This window comes from Hemicordylus capensis, chromosome 2 (assembly GCF_027244095.1).
Source record: "Hemicordylus capensis ecotype Gifberg chromosome 2, rHemCap1.1.pri, whole genome shotgun sequence".
Taxonomy (NCBI): domain Eukaryota; kingdom Metazoa; phylum Chordata; class Lepidosauria; order Squamata; family Cordylidae; genus Hemicordylus; species Hemicordylus capensis.
The window spans coordinates 413,146,385-413,173,046 of NC_069658.1; the positions used below are offsets into that span (position 1 = coordinate 413,146,385).

The 26,662-nt window shown below is 45.4% G+C and overlaps 1 protein-coding gene across 3 annotated transcripts in view; it reads left to right on the forward strand.

Annotated features, from left to right (window-relative positions):
* NOL11 (nucleolar protein 11) overlaps positions 1–26,662 on the forward strand; it is a 52,233-nt gene that overhangs the window by 283 nt on the left and 25,288 nt on the right. Inside the window, exons 1-9 of one of the 3 annotated variants that reach the window (XM_053300511.1) lie at positions 169–283; positions 1,814–1,927; positions 2,836–2,892; positions 15,237–15,382; positions 16,709–16,766; positions 18,383–18,524; positions 20,185–20,382; positions 21,705–21,781; positions 24,494–24,614. In XM_053300511.1, coding sequence (XP_053156486.1) covers positions 16,725–16,766; positions 18,383–18,524; positions 20,185–20,382; positions 21,705–21,781; positions 24,494–24,614 — 580 coding nt within the window. In that variant the 5' untranslated portion in view covers positions 169–283; positions 1,814–1,927; positions 2,836–2,892; positions 15,237–15,382; positions 16,709–16,724. The other 2 variants (XM_053300512.1, XM_053300510.1) reach the window with 2 other exon arrangements.

Sequence of the window (26,662 nt, forward strand, 5' to 3'; positions counted from 1 at the left end):
CGGGCAGGAAAGAGAGGAGCCATCCAAGTTGCCTCCTTCGGCAGCCGCCTGGCTCATCAGGACGAGCCACTCCTGGGCTGGGGCCAGATATCTGGTAAAGGAGCTATAGGTATATCTATAGGTAGATATAGATATAGGTAAAGGAGCCCCGCGGGCCGTTTAGGCAGTTGACGCTCTCGGGCCCCGGGTTCTACGGCGCGTGCTGCTTTGCCTCCGCCTTTCGGGGCCGCCCTTGGAAAGAAACTGGCCACACTCGGAAACTCACCGAAAGGATCCCAAAAAGGTTAAGGACTGGATAGCAGCAGCTTTCCTACGTGCCGCTATAACCCCCTTTGTCAGCGGCTGGGTGGTTCCTGGAGAATTAACGCAGGAAGCCCTTCCAACGAGGTGCTGAAGTGGCGGCGGCCGCAGCCTGCGGGGAGCCTTCTTCAAGGGAGAGGGGTCGGGATGCTCTTGCCGGGGGACGGACGCCCAGGAGACAGTCGTCTCCGTTGGAGTCTGGTCCAGTACAGTCGGACTTCCTGAGAAGTGCCCGCTCTGCTGTTTCCCGATCCATATAGCTGCCAGGGTGGTCCATCTTCAGGACACGTTGACCATGCGTGTTAAAATGCTCAGCGACGGGTTTCTTTGTCATCTTATTTCTGATGACAGGTTTATGTTGATTCATTCCGTTAATATTCAAGGGACAAACCCGTTTGCCAGGTATAACATGGTTGCTTGGCATTTGGTGCCAGATAGTGCATAGATCACGTTCCTGGAAGCATGTGTGTATGGACCTTATGTATGGTAGGTGGTGCCAATGGGTCCAGGTACAGAATTGTTTGTACTGATGAAAGGACGTCCTTGGTATCTGGGCTTGGGGGAGCGGCAAGTTTGCTGCATGATGCTGTAATTTTGCTTTGCTGTCTGTGATGAGGGGGAGAATGGTAGGGAGCCTCTATATTCTGGACCTGGGATAGTGCTGGGAATTGGCATATCTTTTGTGGTGTTTACCTATGGAAGATTTTTGCATGGTGCGAACTGTGGTTGGGGAAAGGCAGGAAAGAGAAGCAGAGCAAATGTTATAAGTGTAAAACTCATTTTATAGCTATTCTCCTTCACCATTCCTCCTTGCAGGCACTATTTGTTCTCACAGCTTTTACCAAACAATATCGTAAAGCTGGGGTAGGCAACCTTGGCTCTCCAGATGCTGTTGAACTACAACACCCATCATTCCCAGTCACAATAAACTATGGTTGGAGGTGATCCAAGTTGTAGTTCAACAACCAGCTGGAGAGCCAAGGTTGTGTTCCCTGGCTTAAAGGATATAAATGCCTTCCCCTGGCCCTTGCTATGGGGTTTTATGTGCCCTAGATCCAGAAAAATGCACCCAAATGGGCATATAGATATAAATACGAGCATGCATTGTTTTCAATTATATTGTATAGCAGAGGTAAGAGTATAGACCTTAGGATGTCCTGTTGCCAATTTTCTGACTCTTCTAAGGGAGGAAAATTGAAAGCCATTGCTCCTTTGATTTATTATTGCTGCTAGAGTCTGAACCTAAGGAATTGAAAGGTTTTCTGCATGCCAAGAAACCCTTGCTACAAGAAGAGTTGCTGTCCATTTAATTCTGCAAAAGGTTTTTTCTTGTACCGTTTTTATATTCTTGACGAAACTGTTGGTTTTGTTCTGTTTGGGGAACAAAAGGTTCTGTATGTGTTTCAAGGGTTTGTTTGTTTTTACCAACTTGCATAACAGGTGGATATTTTATTATGGTGTACTAAATGACATTATGTTAAAAGTTATCAGTAACTTTTACTTCTTTTTTAAGGTTTCTGACCAAAAACCTTTGGGTTGCTGGTCAGTAAAAGAAGGCCAAACCATTACATGTCCAGCAGTGTATAACTTTGAAACGGGAGAATTCATTGTTGTCCGTGACAATAAGGTATAATTTCTTTTTACTAAGAATTTTCGTCTAATGCTATGTAGAACACAGATAGCATATGCCATAGCTTTTTGAAAATTGTGCAGACTTGCACCAATCCTTTGATATCTACCAAGTTGCTTTTAGAAAGATTGCTCAGAACGATTATGGGTTAATTTTAAAAATCCCATTATTTTCTCAACTATCCAAAGGCTATGATTGGTAAGATAATTAAATGTGTGTTTAAGCAATCCATTGTAAATCTGTGCTCCAATACCATGATTTAAAGAGTAGAACACAAGGCATAAGTGAAACCTGATTCACATTTTTTAAAAGATACAACATAGTCAAGCAGCTAAACCTCAAAATAAGCAGGCAGTCTTTGCAGTATATTGGAACTGAAACTGGTAGAACATTTTTCTGTTCAAACAAAATTATGATTGGGCTATATGTCCTCTTTCCTAATTACTGCTCAAAAATTGGTTCAAGAGGGGAAATGGCAGCGGATGGGGAGGGGCAACAATGGTACAGTATTAACCTGTATTTTTAAAAGGATTCTTCTTAAATTCAGAAATTAATTTTCTATTCAGGTAAATACAGTATTGTCGTTGGCTCCTTCTTGCCTAGCAACAAGTGATAATGTATCAAATTTAGACTTTTGTGGGGTGGGTTTGCATATAAATACACCATAATTTAGAGAATTCTGGAGCATGTGGGGGTCTTTTGGAGTTGTACGTTGTGGCTGATATGTCAACTCACATGCTTCAACGCATCTCTTCTGGAGGATCATCCTGCCTGTGTGTAGTTATAGAAACTAGCATGCTTTAGACATAACATCCCAAATGTCCTTGTACAGTCAACTGCTGAGAATTATATGTATATACTATTTAGCAAATGCTGCTGTTAAAAACTTTATTATTTTCTAAAAGGTTTTACAGATATGGAAGAAAGATGATTCTAACTTGGATAAAGTCTTTAAAGCAACAGTAAGTGCCCAAAATGTGTTGTGTTTTTCTGTTGCTATGGGACAAAAGTATCTGCCATAGGCAATCAGTTATTGGGTTGTGTTCTCAATATGCATATGTAGTCTTGTAAATATTAAATGAAGAAGTGGTCTCAGTCACTGTTCCTCCCACAACACTACAGAACATTCTTTTTGTCTCTACCACCAGACTGCCCATATTCCTTCTGGCCTTGCAACTGCACAAGAATGAGTGTGTACAAAATAAGGGGGCCAACCACTACTGTAAGCAGTGCACTCTACTCTCAGACAAAGCAAGCTGCTCCTGTGGTGCCTGGTTCTCTGCTGCTGCCTTGCCTTGGGCTAGGTGGAGACGGGGTCAGTCTTTGCGTTGGTCTTCCTACTGTGAATGAGTTTGTGCTCATCTTCCAGCATTTGGGCTGCTTTCCCTTTAAAACGGAAGGCAGTCAGCGATTTGCACATAGCTAAAAGGAGCAGAAGCCAGGCTTGACAAAGCAAGTATGGTGTGTTGCAGTTTCATGCTGCATACATGACTATCTGGTTGCATTTGCTTTTAAAGAGTAAGCAGCCCATGGGTGAGTGGTGAATATAGCTTGACAGGGCTCCAGCCTATCCCTTCTGACTCTTGAGCCAAGTATGCGATGCTCAGATACCCGTAGGCAGCTGCTGCTTGTTCCAAAGTGAGCAAAGAAGGGATTAATTGCAATCTTAATATTGTATTAATAAGTTACTAGCTGACCCTGCACAGAAGATCTGTGCGTTCTTTGGGGCCGGCGGTTAAATCTCACACACACACACACACACACACACACACACACACACACACACACACACCTTCTGCCCCAGTCTCTGCTTCTGGGCCCATCCGCAGCCAGGCGGGCCCACTGCTGCCTCTGTCCTCCACAGCTGGGCCCGCTGCTGCCTTTGTCCTCTGTGGCCGGCCGGGCCAGGCCCACCGCCACCTCTGTCCTCTGCGGCTGGGCCCGCCGCCACCTCTGGCCTCCATGGCCGGCCGGGCCCACCACCACCACCTCTGGCCTTTGCAGCCAGCCGGGCCAGGCCTGCCACTGCAGGCCTCCGTGGCCGGGCCTGCCGCTACAGGCCTCCACGTTCACAGCCGGGCCCGCCGCCGCCATTGGTCTGCGCCTTAGCCAATCAGGTGCGTCTGCTGCCCAGCCAATCAGCTAGGTTGCTGGGATGCATCCCCACAGAGGCACGTCTATGAGAATTAAATATATAGATTGCATCTATAATACTGTATGCTTGTTGTGCTATGGCTCAAATGCTCTGCCCTCCTCTAGCTTCCTCAGAATCTCAGTGGGTGAGGAGATGGGGTTTTCCACCCTTGGCCTCCTCTTCTGGATCCACTAACCTTGCTCTTTATTGGGAACCAAAGTGGTCATGTCCTGTATAATCTCATGGGTGATTCCTGGTTTCCCATAAAATTACAGTTCGATCCTGCGAGAGTTCCTGTGGGCTTTGTATTCATTCTCCCTCCTGTTCTTGTTACCCTGTCAGCTAGGTAGGTGCACAGTCTGCAACAAGGGCTAAAGCCCTCACCCATTTCTCTCATCTTACTGCACACTTGTGGCTGGAAGTATGCCGCTGTCAAGTATGTCCAGCTCCTCACCACAGAATCTCACCTCATTTTGCCAAGCTGGTGGTGTGGAGCCCGGACAATACTCTTAATATTGTCAGTAAGATTTGAGATGCTTCTGTAAATTGTTCAAACTTTCCCCCGATTAAGACTGACAGTAATTTACTTGAAATACAACTTATTGCAGAGGCCCCTAGGGTGTAGAGGCTGTACTAGTTAATCTTGCATTGAATTCCTTTGCAAAGACAAAGAAATATTCAGCTGAATAGCAGCCTTCTTCCAGGATAAATATTTTGTAATGTCATAACAAACCCAGTTTATGCTGGAGGAATTACATCTCCATCTTTGGTAGTGCTTGACTGATCAGAAATGCAAGTTCAGTGCTGTCATTTAACCCTCATCCTGAATCATGATCTTTTACTAATGAGTGGGATTTCCTACTCCCAAGTAGTCCCATTGGTTACATTGGGACTATTTTTCCAAGACGTTTCCAACTTTTCCAGACCATAGATGCTACAATAATTTAATATTTCACTTCAGGGGAGTGCCTTGGTGACCCCTCACACCGCAAGCATGTTGCCTTCGATGGCAGCCAGTGGCAGGGGGGAGCAGTGAGAGGTACCTTTAAATGTCTTTACTGGCGATCGTGCTGACACCTGGAAGCTGCCCCGCCTACAGCACTCACTTGGCCTCTGCGCATGCTCAGTGGCTGTTTGCATGGTCAGCATGGTGTGCTGACTACCTCACCAAGTCTTTATTGCCGATAAAGACTTTTAAAGGTACCTCTCGCTGCCCTCGCTGGCCATTACATGAGTCATGACTGCATTTTTGGAGGCATTTTTGGAAGGTTGGTATAGAAATTGAATGAATGACTCATGTGAGTTGTTCGCTAAGAAAAATGAGCATTTCAACCCCATGCTAATGAGAATCCATGCTTCAGCTTCTCAGTTCTCAGCATTTCAGCTAAAAGAACACACTGTGACTGACCTAAAGGCAGTCTGGTAGCTGGTCAAGTGCATTTTACAGGTCAGTCACATATTTTGTTTATTAATTTTATTTATTTATTTATTCGATTTATATACCGCCTTTCCAAAACGGCTCATTTTGTCAGCTATCCTTGAGCACACACTACTTATAAAACCTACATCTTCTGTCCATCCAAGTCAAGCACAGATGACATGGTTCTGTGTTTGGATGTGGTTGCATCTCTGAAGATATGTCTGGCTTGTTGTGTCTCATAGTGCCTATATAGATCAGCCTTTCTCAGGAGAGCCGCTGCCAGCTGTAAACTAGGAAAATAATTATCTGCCATCACAATCCTCTGAGAGCAGGTTGAGATAAACACAGCCGTGCATTTGCAATAACATCAGGGCTGTAGCACCCCTTTTGGGGGGACTGTCCCCCATTAGGAGAAACGGGAGAAGACCAGCATCTTAAGTGTTGATCCTCTGATGCCAGGCTTACTGAAGCTGACGTTGTTGTAGTTGCTGCCGTTAGCCATTTGGCTTTGTTCTGGTGGCTAAAATCCATGCTTCTGCAAGGTCAGATGCTTCTGAATGATTTACTTTTTCCAAACACTAGGACTGAGATTGTGGAAGGGTCTGGTTTCATCTCCCTGAACTTGGGAACACAGAACTGTGCAGTGCCCCACACTATTTTTCAGATGGTGTTATCTTTCAAGGTCAATTGAGCTTGCCAGGGAAAACAAAATTGAACTTTCCAAAGAGAAACAGGGTGTTCTCTCCTATCCCAAGTGGCTTAAAATGGAAATGGGATAGAAACCACTCCACCATAGGAGTCAATTCATTTTGGGATGATTTTCTACCTTGTGTCATATATGCATATAAATGGGGTTCATTTAATTCATGGTTTATCTTGTTTTTGTTTCCTGCCCCTCTTCAAAGAGGTGCAGAGTGAATTACACAAAGAGTTCAGATGATCTCTTATGCAGACCTAATGAGAGTTGGAATTGATCACTCTGTGTCCCATTCAGTGTTGTCTCTAATTTTTTTCATATGTGTGCGGAATGAATTTTGTTCTTGGTGGTAGTATCAAAGCAGTGTGCATTCAAAGTTGGGCCTTCCTTATCCAACCTGAGCAGGATCTAAAATTAACTGAGCAGACATCAGCAACCTTGCGAGCATGTGCACGCCTTAGAGAAAACTGAACACCAAAATAGCAAACTGTTGTCTGAGCTGCTTGTTCAGCTACATAAATCTATAGGTTCAGGATATGTTGAGGAAGAGTTGTCTCTAAAGTTACAGAGGGCATGCATATTTTCATGCATTAAAAATGAACTATATGCTGTTCTTTCCCCACCCAAAATGAGGATGCCCAGACCAGCTAGCAAACAAAACAAAATAAAATTAAAATATCACTAGCAACTAAGAAAGAAAAGACAGCGAATTAAATAATTGTAGAACATCAGAGTAAAACTAAGGTTAAAAAGCCTGCCTAAGCAAGTAAGTCTTTGGGCATTGGCAGAATGCAAGGTGGGAGTGACTCTCAACTCCTGTGGCATGGAGTTCCACGTAGTGGGTGTCATCGCAGGAGAAGGTCCTCTCATGTTGGTGATCCATCTCACCACCAATCAGATATCTGGAGGCATAAGTGGGTGTCACCAGATGATTTGGAGACAAGCAAATTTATAAGGAATTCAGAATTCATATTCTGCAGAGTGTGTACACATGCACATTTCATTAGAATCACTGGTGAGATCTGCATACACAAAAGAAAAGGCAGGATAGATGTCCCTGAGAAATAAATGCTATTGAAGATGTGGAATTTGGTTGAAAAACAGGAAAGCATTAAAGGGCATGTGACAGAAGTAGCCAGTGCAGGGTCTGTTATATTTTGGACTACTGTAGGTTTTCAAGTTTTCCTTATTGAACTTTATTCATTGCCATTCAGTGTTATGGCTTTGATCTTATTGTCTGCAGACATGGGCAGTGCCAGGTGGGGAGGCTGCTTACCTGAAGGGTGACTTGGGCTGCCCACCAAAGAAGTAACTCACTCAACTGCCACTCCCACAATTGCTGGATCTTTGTAATAATTTGAAGGGAAAGCACCTTGGTGTATGCAATCCTACTTCAATGCCGCCGCCATCTTTCTCACATCGCCTTTCTGCCCCAGCCACCACCAGGTTCTGGTGGGTAAACTGGCTCTCCTGCTCTTACTGCAGAAAGAGTCTACTGGAAATGGCAACAGGCGCACACATGCCCTGATGCCATTATGAATAAAATGCCACCCCAGCACACTAGCTGCTTACTACAACTTTCTCACCCCAAAGACTTGACATTCTGAATCATATTGCAATTCCACATTTCCTTGTACAGCTGCCATTTAAAGCAGAAGAGGAAATAAAACTCTTAGATCACTCCACATCCCACATAAATGAAATGGGGAGGAGATACAAGCTTATAACTGCTGCAGAAACAAAACAAATTCAGGGGGCTTTGAAAAGATTTTTTTTTTAACCTGGTCTCCCCCCGTCACCAGATGCTTTTGTCCAGTGCATACAAAATCTCACTGAGGAGAAATGGAGCCTGCTTGCAGTCTGCCTGTGGGGTGGCAACTGGAGTGCGGGGAGAGCTGCAAACGTTTTCCTCACCCTGAGCAGAAGGGAAGGAGCAGGGAGGTAATACCCATTGCTGCAGTGTCCTCCTCACCTGGTCCTTGCGAGAGGGAGAGAAAGGAGGTGGTTTGGGGGCAAATGGAGATGGGATGAGGTGGTAGCACCCACTGGAGGCTCTGGCAGAGCAGGGAAATAAGCCGGTGCACTCACACTCTCTTCCCTCCCTTGCAAGGATTAGGTGGGGAGGACGCTGAAGCAATGGGAGAGGCCGGTGTGGGCCCTTTACTAGGTTCTTGCCATTCGGGTGTGGGTCTGAGGAGGGAAGTTCAGGGCTCCACATGAGAGCCTCTGAATGGCTGCTGGCCGGTGCACACATAGCAGCCACCTGCCCAAAACGACCTTTGAAGGGGGGGGGGGAAATGACGCAGTGCTGAACAGGTTGGCCCAGGCTGGTGGTGGTGGGAAGAAATTTAGGGGTGGAGGTCCCCCCGGTCATGGGCCTACTCTCTCCACCCAGCTGATTCCTTCACACATAAAACAGCTGCTGCCACTTTTCTCCCCGTAGCTGTCCCTCTTGCCACCGCCACCACATTTAGGCAGGAAAACTGACCCTCCCGCTTTTACTGTGGCAAGTGTCTATTGGAAAGGGCAAAGGATGTGCATGTGCCTTGGTGCAATTATCAAGGCACACACGTGCCTGTCGTCTAGAGCAGAAGACTGGCTTTCTCACTTGCATGGGAAAGCTGATTTCCCCACTCTGGCTGCGGCCCTCGGGTCCCAAGGGCAGCTGTGGGGGCATGGAGATCTGTAGGGGGTGGGGGAAGGGATGGCTGCCTCCCCTTTTGCCTCTGGCTGCCAGGGAACAGGAGTGAGGTGAAGGGAGTTGAGGAGGAGACTGTGCATCTCCTAAAAACAGCTGTGTGGAGGGCTACAGTTGTATGCATGTGCACACACTCATCTTGGAGGGAACGCAGGTCCCATTGTTGGAGCAGTAATATTTTCTGAAGTGGGACAGAATGAATAACTTTTGTTGATTGTTAAAATATTTATTGGAGATTGTTTGAAGGGATCCTGTGCTTTGTTACCCTTTATATTGCACAATTTATGCATGAGAACAAAGAACAAAATCAAGAGTTCTTTCCCAGTGCAGGAGGGTAACACTCCTGCTCCAAGTGTAGGAGGGTATCCATTGATAGGGGTTGACATGCCCACTTGCTCCTTAAGATAGGATCTTGTGACTTTTGCCGCCCCATAACTTCCCAGGCCAGGACATCCCAGTTTTGATCTCATATCACTCCTCTGCACAGGTCTCCAAAGAGTTCCAGCATTTTCCTCGGCTCCCCCTACCTTTTTTCTCTCCTTTACTCTTCACTGTTTGTCCTCATCGCCTCTCTTCCCCCTTGGTTTTCCCTGTGTCTTCCTGCCTTAAAAGCAAAACAATTATTTTAATTTTTTCCTCCTACTTTCATTTCCCTCCTCGCGCTCTCTACCCAAGATGATGCAGTGGGCAGCACTGTTACCCTCCCTTTTGGAGGACTCAGCCACAGTTCCAAGAAGGGGAAGAGAGTGCACCAGGAGGGACCACACCCAAAGAACCCGTAGACATGCCCGTCCCACTCCGTCCAGGGAGCACTCGGCCCCTTCCAGGTGCACCTGGCAGCATTCTGAAAACTCAGACTCCTGACATTTACAGCTGATGACGGCTCAAGCAGCCCAAACATCCCCAGATGGGGGAAGCTCTTCACCAAGAGGAACACCAGTCACCGTAAAGGTTATGGTCCATCAGCCTGCAGAGAGGCCTAACACCCCACATGTGGACCCAGCTCAGACCACCAGCCACAAGTTGGAGCCTGCCTCGGAGGTGAAGATTCTGCTGACCCCACACTATAGGCCGAGCCAGCCACTGCTGTGCAAAGAGGAGCAGCTGCCACCAGCTTATCTGGCCCCTCCAGTGCTGTTCCTGCAAGAGATGCTGGTAAATAGCACGGCTCATCCACACTCCCCACTGGATTCAGCCCTTCCACCTCAGACCCTGGCCCCAGGGGGATCAATTCCAGCCTGCCATGCACCTCCCTCAGTTTGTGGGGGAGCGCCTTTCGGCGGACCTCTTGCATTGGATTCAACAATTAGTGGCTGTGGAAGTCCAGCAGCATGTACTCCAACCACCACCCCTCCCTGCCAGGCTGGCACCCCCACAGCAGCTTATGCAGCTGCTGCCTCAGTTCAGCCTCCAATCGATGATCCCCCACCAGCTGACCCTCAAAACTCCCAGCCTAGAAGACACAGGGAAGAGGAGCAGAGCTAGCAGTCTCCCATCCTCTCCAGCCCAGCGTACGTTCCTATTCCCGCTTGTGAAAGATGCCAGTTTCGTCCTCTGGTTCCAGCCCATCGCAGGCTCAGGACAAGGTCCTTGGAAAGTGACTGTCGCCACTCACCTGATGCCAGGAACCATTCCAGACGGAGGCAGAGGCATCGCAGAAGTAGATCACCTCTATGCCCCCACGCCCTACCAATCTATCTCCTCGGTGCAGATTTTCCCCATGGAACACTGAGCCACAACTAGAATATAGGCAGGACCCTTCTCTACTGCTCAACAGGACCAGCTGGCCCAGTGAGGCCTATATCAGCTCCTCACCACAGGGAAACATTACATCCCAGGATAGAGGCAGGGAGGCTGTAACCTTTATACCCAGGGTTCCAATTAATACTGGAATACTCTCTGTTCCCTTGGCACCAGTCAGGCAGGCACCATCCAGACCTATTTCTGCCCACCCTCACTCACCTAAAAGAAGCTAATCTGACCCTTCTGGTTCTGAATCTCAAGCAGAACCATCAAGCAAGGAAGGAGAGTGGTCTTTAGACGATTATTGTCAGCCAGTCTACCTCCTAAATTACTTAAACATGAGAACTTCGAGGTATTATTGGCCAAGGCAAAATATTACAAACTAACCCTGAGTCAGTGGGCACTACCCATACCGAGTCACTGGCTTTGGATGTTTTCCCTACATCATCACGCGCTAAGCCAGTTTTACCTTTTCCTCCCCTATTCAAGGAAGTCATACATGAGGAATGGGAAGTACCTACATCATCTAAAGGTCTAGGCGCACTCCCTAAATGCTTCTACAACTTTCCTAGCAACATAACTGCTCAACTTGCAGTTCTTCTGGCAGATGCTCCTTTGGCATCCTTGGTCTCGGGAGCAGTTCTGGCAAAGGAGAGTGAGGGGCTTCTTAAATCACCTGAAGACAGAAAAAGCTATTACCTAGATCCGACTTGGAGAAGTCAGACCTGACCTCAGTCGCTCATGCATTGATAACATCCAGATTGGACTACTGTCCAATATATATTCTATATGGAGCTGCCCTTGAAGACTGTTCGGAAGCTTCAGCTGGTCCAGAATGCTGCTGCAAGGATGCTCGTGGGTGCATGTTGCTTCATGAGTATCACACCCATCCTGTGGCAGCTTCATTGGTTATTGGTCCACTTCCAGACTAGATTCAAGGTGCTGGTCTTGACCTTTAAAACTCTACATTGCTTGGGGCCGGGGTACCTGTCGGATTGCATTTGCCCATATGAACCTGCCTGGGCACTCTGTTCATAGTCTCAGGCCCTGCTCACAGCCATGCCACTAACAGAGATCTGATTGGTGGGAACTAGAGACAGGGCCTTTTCGGCTGTGGCCACTCAGCTTTGGAACGCCCTCCCTGAAGAGCTTCACCATGCTCACATCTTTTTTTTAAGAGGCTTTTTAGTGCTCCATCTTTGGTTATATCTGGGAAGTTCTTTTGTTTTTATAATTCTCAATTTTTAGCATTTAAAATAACTTTTAAATTCAAACTTAGTACTGATTGTGGTTTTTAACTTCACTTTTAACTTGTTTACTAAATTTGGTTAATTTTATTACTTATATATTGTATCTATTTTATTGTTGTGAGCCACCCTGAGCAGTAGTATACTGGAGGGGCCGGGTATAGATATTTTAAATAAATAAATCTGTTTAGGAAGTCACACGAGGCATCCTCCTACATATTTGGGGCATCGGCTGCCTCTTCCATATTCATAAAGGCATCCAAATTGTGGGCAAAGGATCTGCTTAACCATCTTTCTCCAGGCCAGACTAAACTTAAACAGCGGTTATCCAAGCTTGCCAAGGCATCCTTCATGGCCGATGCCAGCCTTGATAGCAAGTAATTCTCTGCATGTGCCTTGGCATCAGATGTGGTGGTCCATAGAGGATTGTGGCTTAAGTCATGTAATATGGACTCCTAAGTCCAAGGTCATCCTAGCTTCATAAGCATTCCAGGGGACCAAATTGTTTGGAGCATCTCTATTCTGTTCTAGTCAAGACTAAAGACAGGAAATGAGCAATGCTGTCCATCAGACAGGAATATAGATGGCCTTTTCATTCTGATACCTGCTTTGATTCTGACAATACTTTCTTTGCTTGCTCCAGAGATAACAGACCTGCATGCCCATCCTGGCACCAGTCATGGAACCCCAGATCCCATCAGCCTCCAGACCAGTTATGGAACCCCAGACCCTATCAGTCCTCCAGATCCTGTCAGCCCCCCAGACCAACTGCTCCTTCACCAACCAGCAGTTCCTCTGGGGCTTCTCCAAGAACTAATAGCAGTACTGATGCTGTGCTCCCTACTGGCCATTTGGATGCTACAGGCCACTTAGCGCACATTCAGGCCATAGTCAGTATCCTCAACAGACACATGTTGTGGCGTCTATTTTGTTTTTAGTTCCAAAGATGGAGAGTTCTGGGGTGGGGTGGTAGGCCTAAAGAACCTGAACAAATTCATTAAAAAGTACAGGTTCCAGATGGATCCTGTGCACCATCAACCAAGCCATCAAAGCCAAAGATGACCTCGTATTAGTAGACCTGCAGGATGTTTCTCTCCACATTCTCATCCTCGCAGCTCACCACTGATTCCTCTGCTTTACCTATGCAGGGAATCATTTCCAGTACTGAGCACTACCTTTTGGGCTTTCATCAGCCCCCAGAGTCTTCACAAAGGTGATTGTCGTCCTGGTAGCCCACATGCACTTACAGAGTCTACACATTTACCCATTCTTGGATGACCTTCTGGTCCAGTCTCAGTGCCTCCTACAAACACAGAGAGACATCCACCAAGTTCTCCATCTCCTACATTCTCATGGCTTTATCATCAACACCACCAAGAGCTCCCATCACAACAACTGGATCACCTGGGAGTGACCATACAGACTCAGGCACTATATTGCTAACACAGGATAGAAAATCCAAGCTGCGCTCCTTCATCCACCAAACTCAGTTGCACATAGTAGCAGATGTCATGCACCTGGCCCAGCTGTTAGGCAGCATGATTTCTTTCCTGGACATTGTACATGGGCCAGATGGCATTCCCGATTTCTCCAGTGGACTCTGCAACCTCACCAAGATGACATTCTAGCCATGAGACACATCCACATCCCAGTGACACCTCAACTACACTAGGTGTTGACGTGGTAGATGTCACTAGCACTGGACCAAGCACCCATCTCAAAGTACCTTAAAAGGACTCTGATCACACAGGGCATGTGGACCAAATCCTATGCCATGCGCAGCATCAACTACCTGGAACTGCATGCAGTCAGACTAGCTCTCCTCCACTTCACAGAGCAAGTCGCAGGTCACCATGTCCTGATCAGGACAGACAACATGAAGACCAAAGCCCATCTCAGCCATCAGGACAGCACTCGCGCCCTCATGGATGAAACCAATAGGCTTTTCCACTAGACAGAACATCTGGCCTCCCTATAAGCGGAGTACCTCCAGGGACAGGACAGCATGCAAGCTGACTGGTTAAGCACGCACCAGATAGACCTGGTGGAATGGCATCTCCACCTGGAAGTATTCCAGCAGGTTATTCACCAGTTTGACCAGCTGAACAGCATCCTTCACACATCACTCCTCAACAACCACAGGTAGTTTTTTTTTTTTTTTTTGTGGTACCAATATCCACAGGCAGCCGGAGTAGACACATGAGTGACCCCTTGGCCTCAGGGCCTGACCTATGCCTTTCTGCCCATTGCACTGATATCATGCCTACTACAGGGGTTCAGAGAGCAGCAATCTCATATGGTCATGGTGGCCCAGGAGACAGTGGTTTTTGGACCTCAACAGCATGGCCGCATCATGATCATGGCCCCTACCAGATCATCCAGATCTTCTCTCCCAAGGGCCACTCTACCACCTTGATCTCTCCTGGCTGTGCCTTCTACTGAAAGGGCCATCTTAGTATCCAACGGATATTCAATGCTTAAGGAACAGTTTTTGCTGCCAAACGGCAGTCTACTATTCTAATCTACCAGACCACTTTGTCTTCCTTTCTTAAGTGGTCTAAGTCCCAATGCATGCTCCCCATTAAGCATCAATGCCACAACTCTTGGACTTCCTGGAAGCAGGGTTGGATAAGGGCCTCCACCCTGCTACTTTAAAAAGATATGCATCCACTCTTTCATCAGTACTTCAACTTTGCGGAGAGGAGTCCACTTATCCTGACATCAGGTGCTTCTTAAAAAGGGGTGTCCATCTTGGCTGCTCCCACAGTGCACCGTTTCCCCAGATGGAGCCTCAATAAAGTGTTAAATATGCTCACACAGGAACGCTTCGAACCCCTCAGCACCACATCCATCAAGCTGCTGACATATAAGGTCATCTTTCTGGTGGCCATCACCTCAGCTAGGAGAGTGTTGGAACTGGGGACATTGTCTATACATAAACATCTTTGTATATTCTAGCCAGACTCAGTGGTTCTCAAGACAGACCCCTCTTTCTGCCCTAAGGTGAACACACCCTTTCATAGAAACCGGGTACTTCTGGTTTTTTTGCCATTCACCAGTCCATCCAAAGGAGGTCTTATGGCACAAACTAGATGTGCAGAGGGCACTAAAAATCTGGATAAAAATGTGCATCACTATTGCTTATGAATCCCTGCACTTTACTCCACCACTCAGGATAACTGCCCATTCTACCAGAAGTATGGCATTTGCCACACTTTGGCAGCATTTGCAGCAAATACTCCCATACTGTCTCAAGGAACAAGTGGGCGTGTCAACCCATGTCAATGGATAACCTCCTTACACTGGAAGAAAGAACTTTCACTGTAAGACTACCAGTATTCTTTCCTGTGTGTTTTTTAATTTGCAGTTGTCAGCAGATGTTTATCAGATACATTCACTACCTCAAAGTGAACCTCTGGTCCTGTTCAAGAGTGGAGCTGTTAAGAGGTTGGATGCTTTGCTGGCAGCACCTCAGCAAATAATTGAAAACGTTATTTCAAATGAAGCTATTAGGTGAGTGGCATAGTTTTGTTCTAGCTGCATAATCCAGAGATTAAGCTGTAGCTGTTTAATCTCTCTCAGTCTCCTCTCCTGTACCTGAAGAGAATGGAGGAGGCATTAGTGTGGGTCACCCAAGCCTTATATAGACTTTATTTAAATTCAGTCATTTGACCAGCATAAACAAATGATAAGGTCATCCAAGATGTATTGGGTGTATGTATTTAAAATGCCATATTTCATTTCCATTCCTTTCTGCTAGTAAATGCCACTCCCCGCCACTTTCATGCAACTGCGGGGGGCGGGATTGTGTTCCCAGGCACTTGAGGCAGGCTCAGAGGCTGCCATTTGGGAGTGTGCCACGTGACACAGACCAGCCAATCCACTTTCAGGAGTGGCATTTTAAGAAACGGGCTCCATAGCACTCAGTCTTAGTTGCTTGGACTGAGCAGCCCTCCCTCCCACCCATTTCAGTGAGCGAAGTCTGGTCACTGTTTGGGGCTAAGTAGGAATTTTGGGGGTCATGCCTGATTGGCCTTGATTTGGCCTTTTTCCACCTACTTCTCACTGAAACTGATTTAGGGTTGTCACCTTTTGATTGGTCACTTTGCCAGTGAGAGCGGGTTAGTTTAAGTGTTTTAATTGGTGTTTGACTGGAGGGCCATTTAATGGCAAGTAGGTAAGCCGAGGAACAGTGCTTGCGGGTTTTGCCGCCCTTGGGCTGGGATCCGCCCCTACTTAGGGGCAGGCTGGTACCCACCATTCCGAGTTTTGCCACCTGGGTGGATGGGGCTGTCTGACCTCCCCTCAGCGGAGTTTCACCCCATGGCTGTTATGATGTCTGGATTCAGTCCAGGTGGAATTAATGCTCAGTCTGTCACCTGGATTTGGGCGGTCCTCCTTATGAGACTGACCCTTAGTTGGGATAACCCCACTCTGAGGAGTCATGCCTCACTGCAGGATTTGTATTAACTAAATTAATAAAGTGGCCCTAGTTCATCCAACTAGATGAGTCTTGTCTTTATTGGGGCCTAGAGGTGCAGTGTTTCTTGATAATAGTAGCAAGTCTAACATGCTGCTTAGTATTTTGGGAGGTGATCTTTGTTCCTTTCCACTCCTCTTGGACACATGTGCATCAAATTTATTTAAGGAATACTGTTGTTAAAAACTGTCTGTAAGTAAGATGTGGTTTGAGCTTGTATCAGCTAATGTTGACGGTCATTGTGGTACATATGAATCCTTAGTAATAAATTAAGCTATTAAAGAGTGTATTCAGTACTGTATTCTATTTGACAGTGTGTTAGGTTATTCTGTAGTAATAATAAATTGTATAACTTTCAGGTGGAGTAGAGCTTTCATGGAAGCTGAACAGCCTGTTCTTACATTTATTACTGAGCAGGTGAGTATTTAAAATTGTAAGTGAAGATTTTAAAGTAGTCCATATGACACTGTAGAAGTATTTCATTAAATACTATGATAATATTTAATAGGATCCTATGGGGGATTTGGGGAAAAGTTAAAAACTTGTTAATTGCCCACTTGCCTTTCCCCCCCCTTTTCTTTTGTGGGTTGGGTGGTAGGTAGCATCTATCATGCCCTACCACCCAACTCACTTTGGTGTCCCTAGAAGCTACCCATGGGGAATACTGGGGTGTTTCGAGTTTCTTCATTGTTTTCTATGGCCGGAACAAGTTGCTCTCTCAGAGTGCAATGCATTCTGCAACCCTGCCTTGAAAAACACTGCAGAAGCACACACAAGGGAATCTGTCTCTCCCATCAGAGTCCAAAAGTGGCCAAAAAAGAATCAGACCCAGAATCCACTGCCAGCCACAGTGCCTGCGTTGCAGTAACATCATTGGCACAAGCTGCTCTCCCACTCACAATTATGACTCCTTACTTCCTAGCACTGAAGCAGCTGCCACAGCAGCACCCTTATTTAGCAGCAAGCATAGCCATAAGCTCAACTAGAGCAGCTTCAGCCATATTTTGACCGAGTACACCTTGGAATGCAAATTGCAGAGCACTGAGTGAAGCACAAATTTGACTCAGAGCCAGACATGGAGCTTGTGACAGCAATCACCAAGAAATCTCATTATCTGTCTCTCCGACTCACTCACTCACACACACCTGGCACTGTCCCTTTCTCACCACAATACTATCTCACTAACAAACCAGATCACAATGCAAGGAAGGCAGGCACCCAAGTTCTACTACTGTCAGTCTGAGATCCAACAAAACTAGTTTGCTATAGCAGCAATAGCACAGCATATTATACTCAGTGCTGAGAAAAGAAAACCACAAAATCAAACCTTCCTTGATTCCTTCCTTCTCTCCTGATGGTATCCTCTTTAAAGGACTATAAGGGCTCTCTCTGCTACCCAGTCCCTTTTTAATACATTTTGAAATCGCCCGCCTTGTGTTTCTTCCCTCCCAGCCAGTTGGGGCACAGTTGCCCATGACAACACTTGATTTCTATGATAAGTCAATTAAAAAGCAAGGAGATCGCAAGCCTATCAGAAGCCAGTGCCAGAAAACCGATCAGCAAGGGAAAAACAGGCCTCCAAAATGGCACTCAAAACAGGAGGTTCTGCTCCAGGCTTGAAACAGGCCTTTTATTTAAAGGGTGTTCTGTTTTGAGCTTGAAACACTCAAAATAGCTGTTCTGCTGTTAGAACGTTTTGCCGTCAGAACATTCTGCTCATCCCTATCAAGAAGTGTTACCATGAAGTGCAGGACTAGCAGAGGTGGTACAGGCTCTTCTGTGAAACAGCGTTCCCATTTGCAATTCTTAGGATGTTTTTGACAGGATAAAAATGAATTATTCTCATACATAGAAAACTCTTTTACTCTCAATACAATTCTACAATCAGCTGTCCAGATTGAGTATCAGGAACATGTTCAGCTTTTTTAGGAAATAATTCCTGGCTTGTGAGGAAACCAAGTATGTGATGTATTAGTTACGGTGTTTTTTAATAAGCCTCATGGGAAATGAAAAGGATTAATCTTTCTTTTCAGGATGGGAAATGCTTCGTATATGTTCAGCAGTGTAATCCATATATCCTTCATAAGTTTAAACATGAACAAGGAGGCGAGTCATCAATGCCAGTGAGTTGTGCAGCGTATCTGAAAAACAAAGTTATCACACTCCTGTGTTTGTGTGAGTATTTAAATGTACAGTTAGAGCCATTGCTTTGGTGGAAATGCAGGTGTGAATGCATATTGCTACTTTTACCCCAGATTTTGAAGTTCAATCTTTTATAAACGTATACAGGAGGACCTTGCTATTTGTGGTTCCAGCACCAGTGGTTTTGCATATCCACAGTGGGATAATTAGCACCCAACCTCACTATAAGTGGGGGAAAACTGGTGGGGAGGGTTAAACCCACATATCTGTGGGTCGGGATGGCTGGAAACAATCTCAAAGGTCAAACCGCCTTGGGGTTTTCTTTTAACGAAAGGCGGTATAAAAATGTAAAAATAAATAAATAAATTTTCAGCCACCTTTTTTTTTTTTTTTTTTTTTTGGGAGCCATTTTATAGCTTTTTTTTTTTAAGGTCAAATGCAGCTTTTGGTGGGGAGGGACACACCTATTTTTAGGGGTGTGCATGGAACCGGTCCGGCACTGGGGTGGGGGTTCCAATTAAAACGGGGGGGGGCTTTACTCACCCCTTCCTTCAAAGTCACCGTAATTTTTAACATGGTGAAAGGAAGCCTTTCGCGCACTTCCTAGAAGCCATTTGCAGCCCAGCCAGCAAAGGGGAAGGGGACGGCAGGGAGTTCTCCTGCCGTCCTCTTGTAATGGGGGGGGGACATTTGGCAAGAAGGGGGCGGCGGGGGACCTCTTGATAGCTGCAGGGGGCGGCCGCCAGCCAAGCGGGGCTTAACTTGAAGGGGGCAGCAGAGACTGGGAGCGATCCTGCCGCCCGATTATAATTTATGTATACAAATGGAGGAGCCGAGCGGAGATTGAACCGGGCGGCACCTTGCCGCCCGATTACTACAAAAATTACGGTGACTTTGAAGGAAGGGGTGAGTAAAGCCCGCCCCCCCCGTTTTAATTGGAACCCCCCACCCGAACCAAAACCACCCCGTGACCAGACCGGTCTGGAGGCCTTTAGAATGGCCTCCGAACCGGTCCGTGCACATGACTACCTATTTTTGACTGATTTTGGCCAGTCTGGGAACCTAGCCCCCAGATTCCCATAGCCCTCATGACCCAGCACTCGCAGATTTGCTATCCACCCCACCCCCAACGGAACGGAATCTTCTGTGCGCTGATATACAGATGTATCAACAGCTGATAGTTTTATATGGTATACTTTTGTATTGCTGCTGGACAGCATAGACAGTCATTCTCTTCCCCCCTGCACCCAATACACACTATATTAGAAATCTCAAAATTAATTTCTGTTCTCAAACACTTTTGTATATCTTTACCATCATAACACTAAGAGTTAAGGACACTGTATGAGAATTGGGCTGGCTGGGGGTTGGTCAATACAGTATTCTAGCCATGCACAAGCTCCACCCTCTTGTCAGTAATATAGGTGCCTTAGTTTTAACCCATTACGAATCTTTTGGTAGTCAAGACTGCCATTTGCTGCATGGCACTTTGATGTTGCTGACAGAGGGATCTGAGGGCGGCATGAAGGGGGCAGAGAAAGAGAAGTACAAAGGAAGGATCCTCCCCTCCACATCCATACCCTTTTAAGGGAGAACTCTGCCTTGACCTCTCCTTGATGATGATGATTTGTGGATCCCAACTTCTATATTATATTCTTGTTAACTGCTGCAACCCTTGATTCTGTTTTTACAGATTCCAATGGATATGTGTATAAGTTTCTAGTACCACTACAACAAAGTGTATGTGAGGAAGAGCAAATTTTACTGAAGTCGCTTCTGATCAGACTTGAAGTGTCTGGCAGTATTCTTAAAGGAACTTCGATTGCCATTCTTGATAAAGATCACATTGCCATAACAGGATGTCTGGATTCCTCAGATAGTAATGTGAAAGGTAAAATAGAAGAAAAAAAAAATCAACAGCTAGAATAATATATATCTGTTTGATTTGTTGGTTCTAAGCATCCAAGGAGTGTTCTTGGATAAACATAACAATATTGAGAGCTTAAATAATCAGGATGCTGTGCAACAGAAAGTAGAATAACAACAACATTTATATATCGCTTTTCAACAAAGGTTTCCAAAACAGTTTACATGGATAAATAATAAATAAAATGGATCCCTGTCCCCAAAGGGCTCTAAAAAGAAACGTAAGATAGATACCAGCAACAGTCACTGGAGGTACTATGCTGGCGATGGATAGGGCCAGTTAGTCTCCCCCTGCTAAATAAAGAGAATCACCACGTTAAAAAGGTGCCTCTTTGCCCAGTTGGCAGGGGTTAAGTAACATAGCCCTACCTGTAGCCCTTAATCTAAATAGACACACAAGGAAAGGGAGCAAGAAAGGAGTAAGGGAAGACAATGAAGGAAGAGAAATTATTGTTCTTGATCTGGTAAATGATATGATCATTTACGATATGATCACAGAGGGGATGAACTTATGAAACTGAATTTTCGGTTTCTAAAAGAAAGAGACTTGTTGACCCTGTTCTTGCAGACACACCTGGCAGTAGGTTGGATCCTGAGAAGTGCAAGAGAACTTTTCCGTTCCATATTCTCCATTGCATTCCCCCATGCCACATCATTTCATAGGTTTCTCTTAACTTTGGGAACAGCTTTTCTGGGGTCACATGGGAATGCATTGGAGAGGAGGAAGTAAGAAAGTTCACTTGCATAAGCTTCTTTCCACTCATGCTTCTCAGGATCCAACATAACATAATTACTAACTTTTGAAACTGATAATCCCAGCTAACTTCACAAAGAGGCAAACTTTAACGTGGTGATTTTTTTGTATTTAGCAGGGGGAGAGTAATTGGCCCTATCCACTCCCAGCACAGTACTTCCAGTGACTGTTGCTGGTGTCTATCTTATGTTCCTTTTTAGACTGTGAGCCCTTTGAGGACAGGGATCTATCTTATCTTATTTAATTATTATTTCTCTGTGTAAACTGCTCTGAGCCCTTTTTGGAACGGCAGTATAGAAATCGAATAAATAATAATAATAATTGAAATTGTGGAAGCACATAACTAATTTCAAAGTTAAATAAGATTTAAGAAATTACTGGTAGTGTTCAACAGAAAAGCTTTTGGTGTACTAACTGTGTTGCTTGTATGTTACCAAAGTGCTTTCCATAAATTTTCAGATAGCACTCATAACTGAAAAAAGATGTATAAGCAAATTACAGGCTGCTTGATGTCTATTTTTTTTCATTTGTAGAGTGCTTTTCAATATGGAATATAAAGTTTCAAACACTGCAGGCATCAAAAGAATTGCCACGTGGAACCACTGGACAGGTAAGCCATTATTACTTCTTCCTAAGAGTGCCAATTTAATAAGCCCTTTGTAACTAGAGCAATTAGTAGAAATCCATGTGCAGAATATATGAGAAACAGAGGGAAAACATGTTGAACATTCTCTTGTTTTTGAAGGTATACAATGTAGTGTAACAAATATAACTACTAGATGGGTCATTATTTTCTAAACTGATATTTGACTTGAGTCAGTATTAACATGTCTGCAGATAGAATATTTTGCATTAATTAATGGTTCCTGGAATTATTGTATAATCCTGCTGCTGTACATCACTGTATATTCTGTTAGGTCTTTCTGTATACAGTTAATCTAGTTTCATATCATTACAGAACCAGGAGCAGCATACACACATGAGATAGGCCAAAAGAATATCCAAGTTTGTGTTATCTACTCTAGTGCTATTTCTCTTTTGCCCACTTCAGGACACTCCCAGTTCTGGTGGCTTATATAGAAACACAATAAAACAAAAATAACAATTAAAAAGGTTTTTAAAAAATCAACATAGTAATGAGGGCAATAAGTAGACAAATACCTTTGACTTAAAACAGTACTGATAGTGAAGTCACATTTAATGACATGTGCTATATATAAAATATGCATATTCTAAAATTTATGGCATATAGGAGGATCTTGGTATTTGCAGGGGTTCTGTTCTGAGCTAGTACTGCGGATGCTGAAACCACGAATACCAAGGCATTGGGGCAGTGGAAATCTGGGGTTTAGGTTCCTGGTGCCTGGAACAAAACCCAAAAATGCCCCCCAAACGCCAATATAAAGGACCTTACCATGCTCCACGGGCCTTCAGCAGTCCAGCAGTTCTCCACCCCCAAGGCTCAATGTCCCAATTCTCCCACAAAAAATTGAAGAAAAATTGCCTTTTAAACATTGAAATGAGCCACAAAATGGCTCCTCATCACAAAATGGAGGCTGAAAATGACCAAGGCGCTTAGCCCCAGCCCACGGAATCAACCCCTGATTTGCTGACCCTACCCCCCCGCATATACTAAGGTGGGGTGTTAATTACCCAACCACGGATATGCAAATCCACAGACATGAAGGTTCTTCTGCATATAAAATTTATTGACTAGCTTTGTTTCAGTTTTTAAAATTGTTTAACTGAATAGCATAGCAATGAATGAAATGCTTCTAATGATAATGGTGTCAGACAAGACGTTAAATTGAATCATTGCCTTTAAAATACCAGTTACCCTAAATGTAGCCTACAGCAGATTTTACAAAGAGAAGACTAATTCACATGGCTAGTTTGCAGTTTTAGGCATATAGTAATTAGAGATATGCACAAAACAAGCCAGGCTGGTTTAGTTTTGGTTCCAATCAAACTGAACCCAGTCCGGCTCGACCACCGAACCAGTTTAGAGCTATACTGGTAAAAGGGAATCCAGTGAGGATTCCCCTTTTACTAGTTGGGGGGTGGGGGGCTTCCCTAAGTCTAGAGGGGGCGGGAGGGGAGTCCGTTACTACTTACAGGTCCCATTTGTTACAGTGGCTCCCCCAAACCCCTGCTTGCCTCCCCCAGAGTAGCCCGGCCAGCAGCAGCCCAGTTCAGGCCTTTGCGCGCATGCGGGGGCTGTTACCTCTGTGCATGTGTGGAGGGCACTAAAATGCCCCGAACTGGGCTGCCGGTGGCCCAGCCTACTCTGCGGGAGGCCAGCAGGGGTGGGGAGGAGCCGCCACCTGCTACTGCAACAAATGGGACTTGTAAGTAGTAACGGACTCTTAACAATATAAATGAGATAAAGTAATAATATAAACGTTCATTGTATTGTTCTGTGATGACAGTGGTGATCCTCTTGTAAAGAGCACAAATCACAATCCAGTCACTGCTTAAAAGCCGGGGTGCTCCAGTGCATATACAGAGAGCTTCAACAAGCAAAGCAACCTCATTTTAGCCCCTTTGCTCTTTCACTGAAATGAAAAGAAAAATGAATGAGAAGCTGCCATGATCCAGATTGCTTGGTGCACTTGAGCCCTTGTAGATTTCTATGTTAGGGCAATGGTTTTGTAATTCCTTGTTATAACTGCAGTTAGACATCTATAATTCCGTCTCACAATAGTTGGCAAAGGTATGTGTTTGCTCGATTGTCACAAAGGGGATTTTATGGTCAAAATGACTAATAAATGGCTGCAAAATAGTTGGGGAATGGCTTAATTTCCTGTATAAACTAGAACGTTATGTGGCATCCTAGAACAGTGTTTCTCAACATTTTTGGAGTCATGGACCAGTACATTCTTTGTTTGCAATTTCCCGGACCAGCAGTTAGTAAAGGGGTCCCCCCCCAACCCCACAAAGCAATTTCAAGCTGGGGGAAGGGCACCGCCGCTGGTTGCTTTCCAGAGCTCATTTCTAGGCAGGCAGCCCTCACTGCTGGGATAACATTCATTTAGCTTCCTCAAAATGAACATTATCCTAGCAGCAAGGGCTGCCTGCCCAGAAATGAGCTCTGGAGAGCTCCCAGCAGCAGTGGCCCACACCAGCTTGAAATTGTTTTCTGGGGGGATTAATTCCTCATGGACCAGCACTCAACTCCTCACGGACTGGCACCGGTCCACGGACCAGTGGTTGAGAAACACTGTCCTAGAAGATGTTCAGTTGTAACAAAAGCTTTCTTGGGCAATAACCTATTTTGTCAAATCAGTTTCTGCTTGCTAACAATGTATTAAATGTTTTCTAGTGTTGGTGTTACGAAGACAAACTCTTTGTAACACATGGAAAAGAACTAATAGTAATCCTGTATAAGTGTCAAATGTCCTCCTTAGCTGCTGCTGTTGGGAAAATCAAAGATACACAATCAGGTAAGAGTTTAGTTATAAAATTTTACTCTTATTTCTCTATGGCACCCTTTCGACTAAAGTCTGTCTGAAAAACTACTTGTAAAAATACTTAAACCCAGAAAAATGTATCTTGGAGTGTCTTGGTTTATTTAAGGCATTGTACTTAAGCTTTCCAGTTTAAAAATTACAATGTGTAACATCCAGGAATGCTTCTCCTTCTAATGCATTTGTTTCTGCACTCGAACACAAGTAAAACAAGTAGGGTTCTTGTTGATCTGGGGCGTGATCTGTTGATATCCATTAGAATGGGTTCTGCGCCTGCGCGGAAGCCTCTCGGTGTTGAGTTCCACAGCTCCTTTACGGCGCCTGCGCCCCACCCCACGTGGCTATATAAGGCGGGAGGAAGCGCAGGCAGCTCAGTTCCTTTCCAGCCGCCGTGGAGATCAGTACATTCAGTTTCTGCGGCTCCTCGTACTGGTTCCTTCACAAATTGCTATCTCTGGAAAGTTTCTACTGGTATCAACCTCGGACTGAATTGGAAAACACTTTGACTTGCCATACTAACTGGCGACAGATCGGACTGATAGCTAGCTATAGACCTTGGACTGCCTTTGGAAAACACTCTAGTTTTACCCCACTGACTGACAACGGATCGGACTAATATTTGGCTTTGACCGCTGACTGTTATCTGGCTCTGCTTGTGAGTACCTCTTTGGTTTGTTTTTTTTAAAAAAATGGACACTTCCAAATCGAAAAAGACTTTTAAACACTGTGAGAAATGTAAAGCCAAATTGCCCTCCCAAGATGCCCATAGCTTGTGCTTGCTGTGTCTGGGTGAGGCTCATAATACCTCGGCATGTAAGATTTGCCAGTCCTCCTCCAAGCAAACTCGAAAAATCCGTGAATTGTGTTTGAGGGCTTCTATTTATGATGACATTCTGGCTGCTCCATCTACGTTGAAGCAGTCTCCTCAACCACATGGCTCGAGGAACCTGGAACCTAACCAGTCTAAAACTTCAATGCCCACCGGAAAAACCCTGCATGCCTTGAAGAGGCAAGAGGAGAAGATGGCTTCCTCGGCAGAGCCTGCCAAAAAGACCCAGAAGCCTTCGGCTTTGACTCTGTCTCCCACTTCAGCTCAGGACGTAGTCTTCATCTCGATATCAAGACCGTCGACGCCCACACTTACGGCATCGAAGCCTCGCTCAACTTCGCCAAGATCCCCAACTTCAACTTCGAAGCAACTGACATCGAAGTCAAGAGAGACATCGACACCAAAAACCCCTTCGACATCGAAACCCCCATCGATGCTGACAAACTCATCGGCGTCAACACACCCCACCGATGCCATTACAACATTGACTCTGTCGATATTGAGTGTACCACTGATGCTGACTTCCAACAACCTCGAGGCAGTCGATACCGACAGCAAGGGATTTAATGCCAGCACCAATGCCAATTAGATCTCCTTCGACATCGAGGGAAGATGCACAACCATCAACTCTGAATACCCCAGCTTTTAATGTCTACAGTCACTCCGCGCTTCAGAGCACCACTGACGTTCACACTTGAACAAGAGGACCTTGATGACACTGAGGGAGCAACATTGGATCCCAGCACAGCGCAGTCTCTGCTGAACATGCTGGAGTCGAATACAACTACGCCATCGACCTTTAAAGGCTTTCCACAAGAGGAAGAAGAGGAGCCTTCTGCTCCTAAGGATACCACCTCCCACGTACTATCTGCAACCCAGCTTTCAAAAACAACACCTTGGCACACCTGTGGCTTCAGCCACTCAACATCTCCATCAAATGAACGTGCCTTGCCTGGTGGTACTTCCCCTTGCTTGGCATATGACTTTGGTGAAAGCAGGGTGTGACGGCTGAATTCTTTACCAATTCGTACATTGTCAGCGGGAGCTGCGGATGCAGTCCCAAAGAGGAAGGTTCAAGCTACTGCCGCAATGCAGACCCGAGTCACATCTTCAACAAAATACACTCAAACGACGACACCGCAATTGTCTTCTGAGTCCATACATACCGAAAATGTGGGTCAAACTAGTCCAGCAC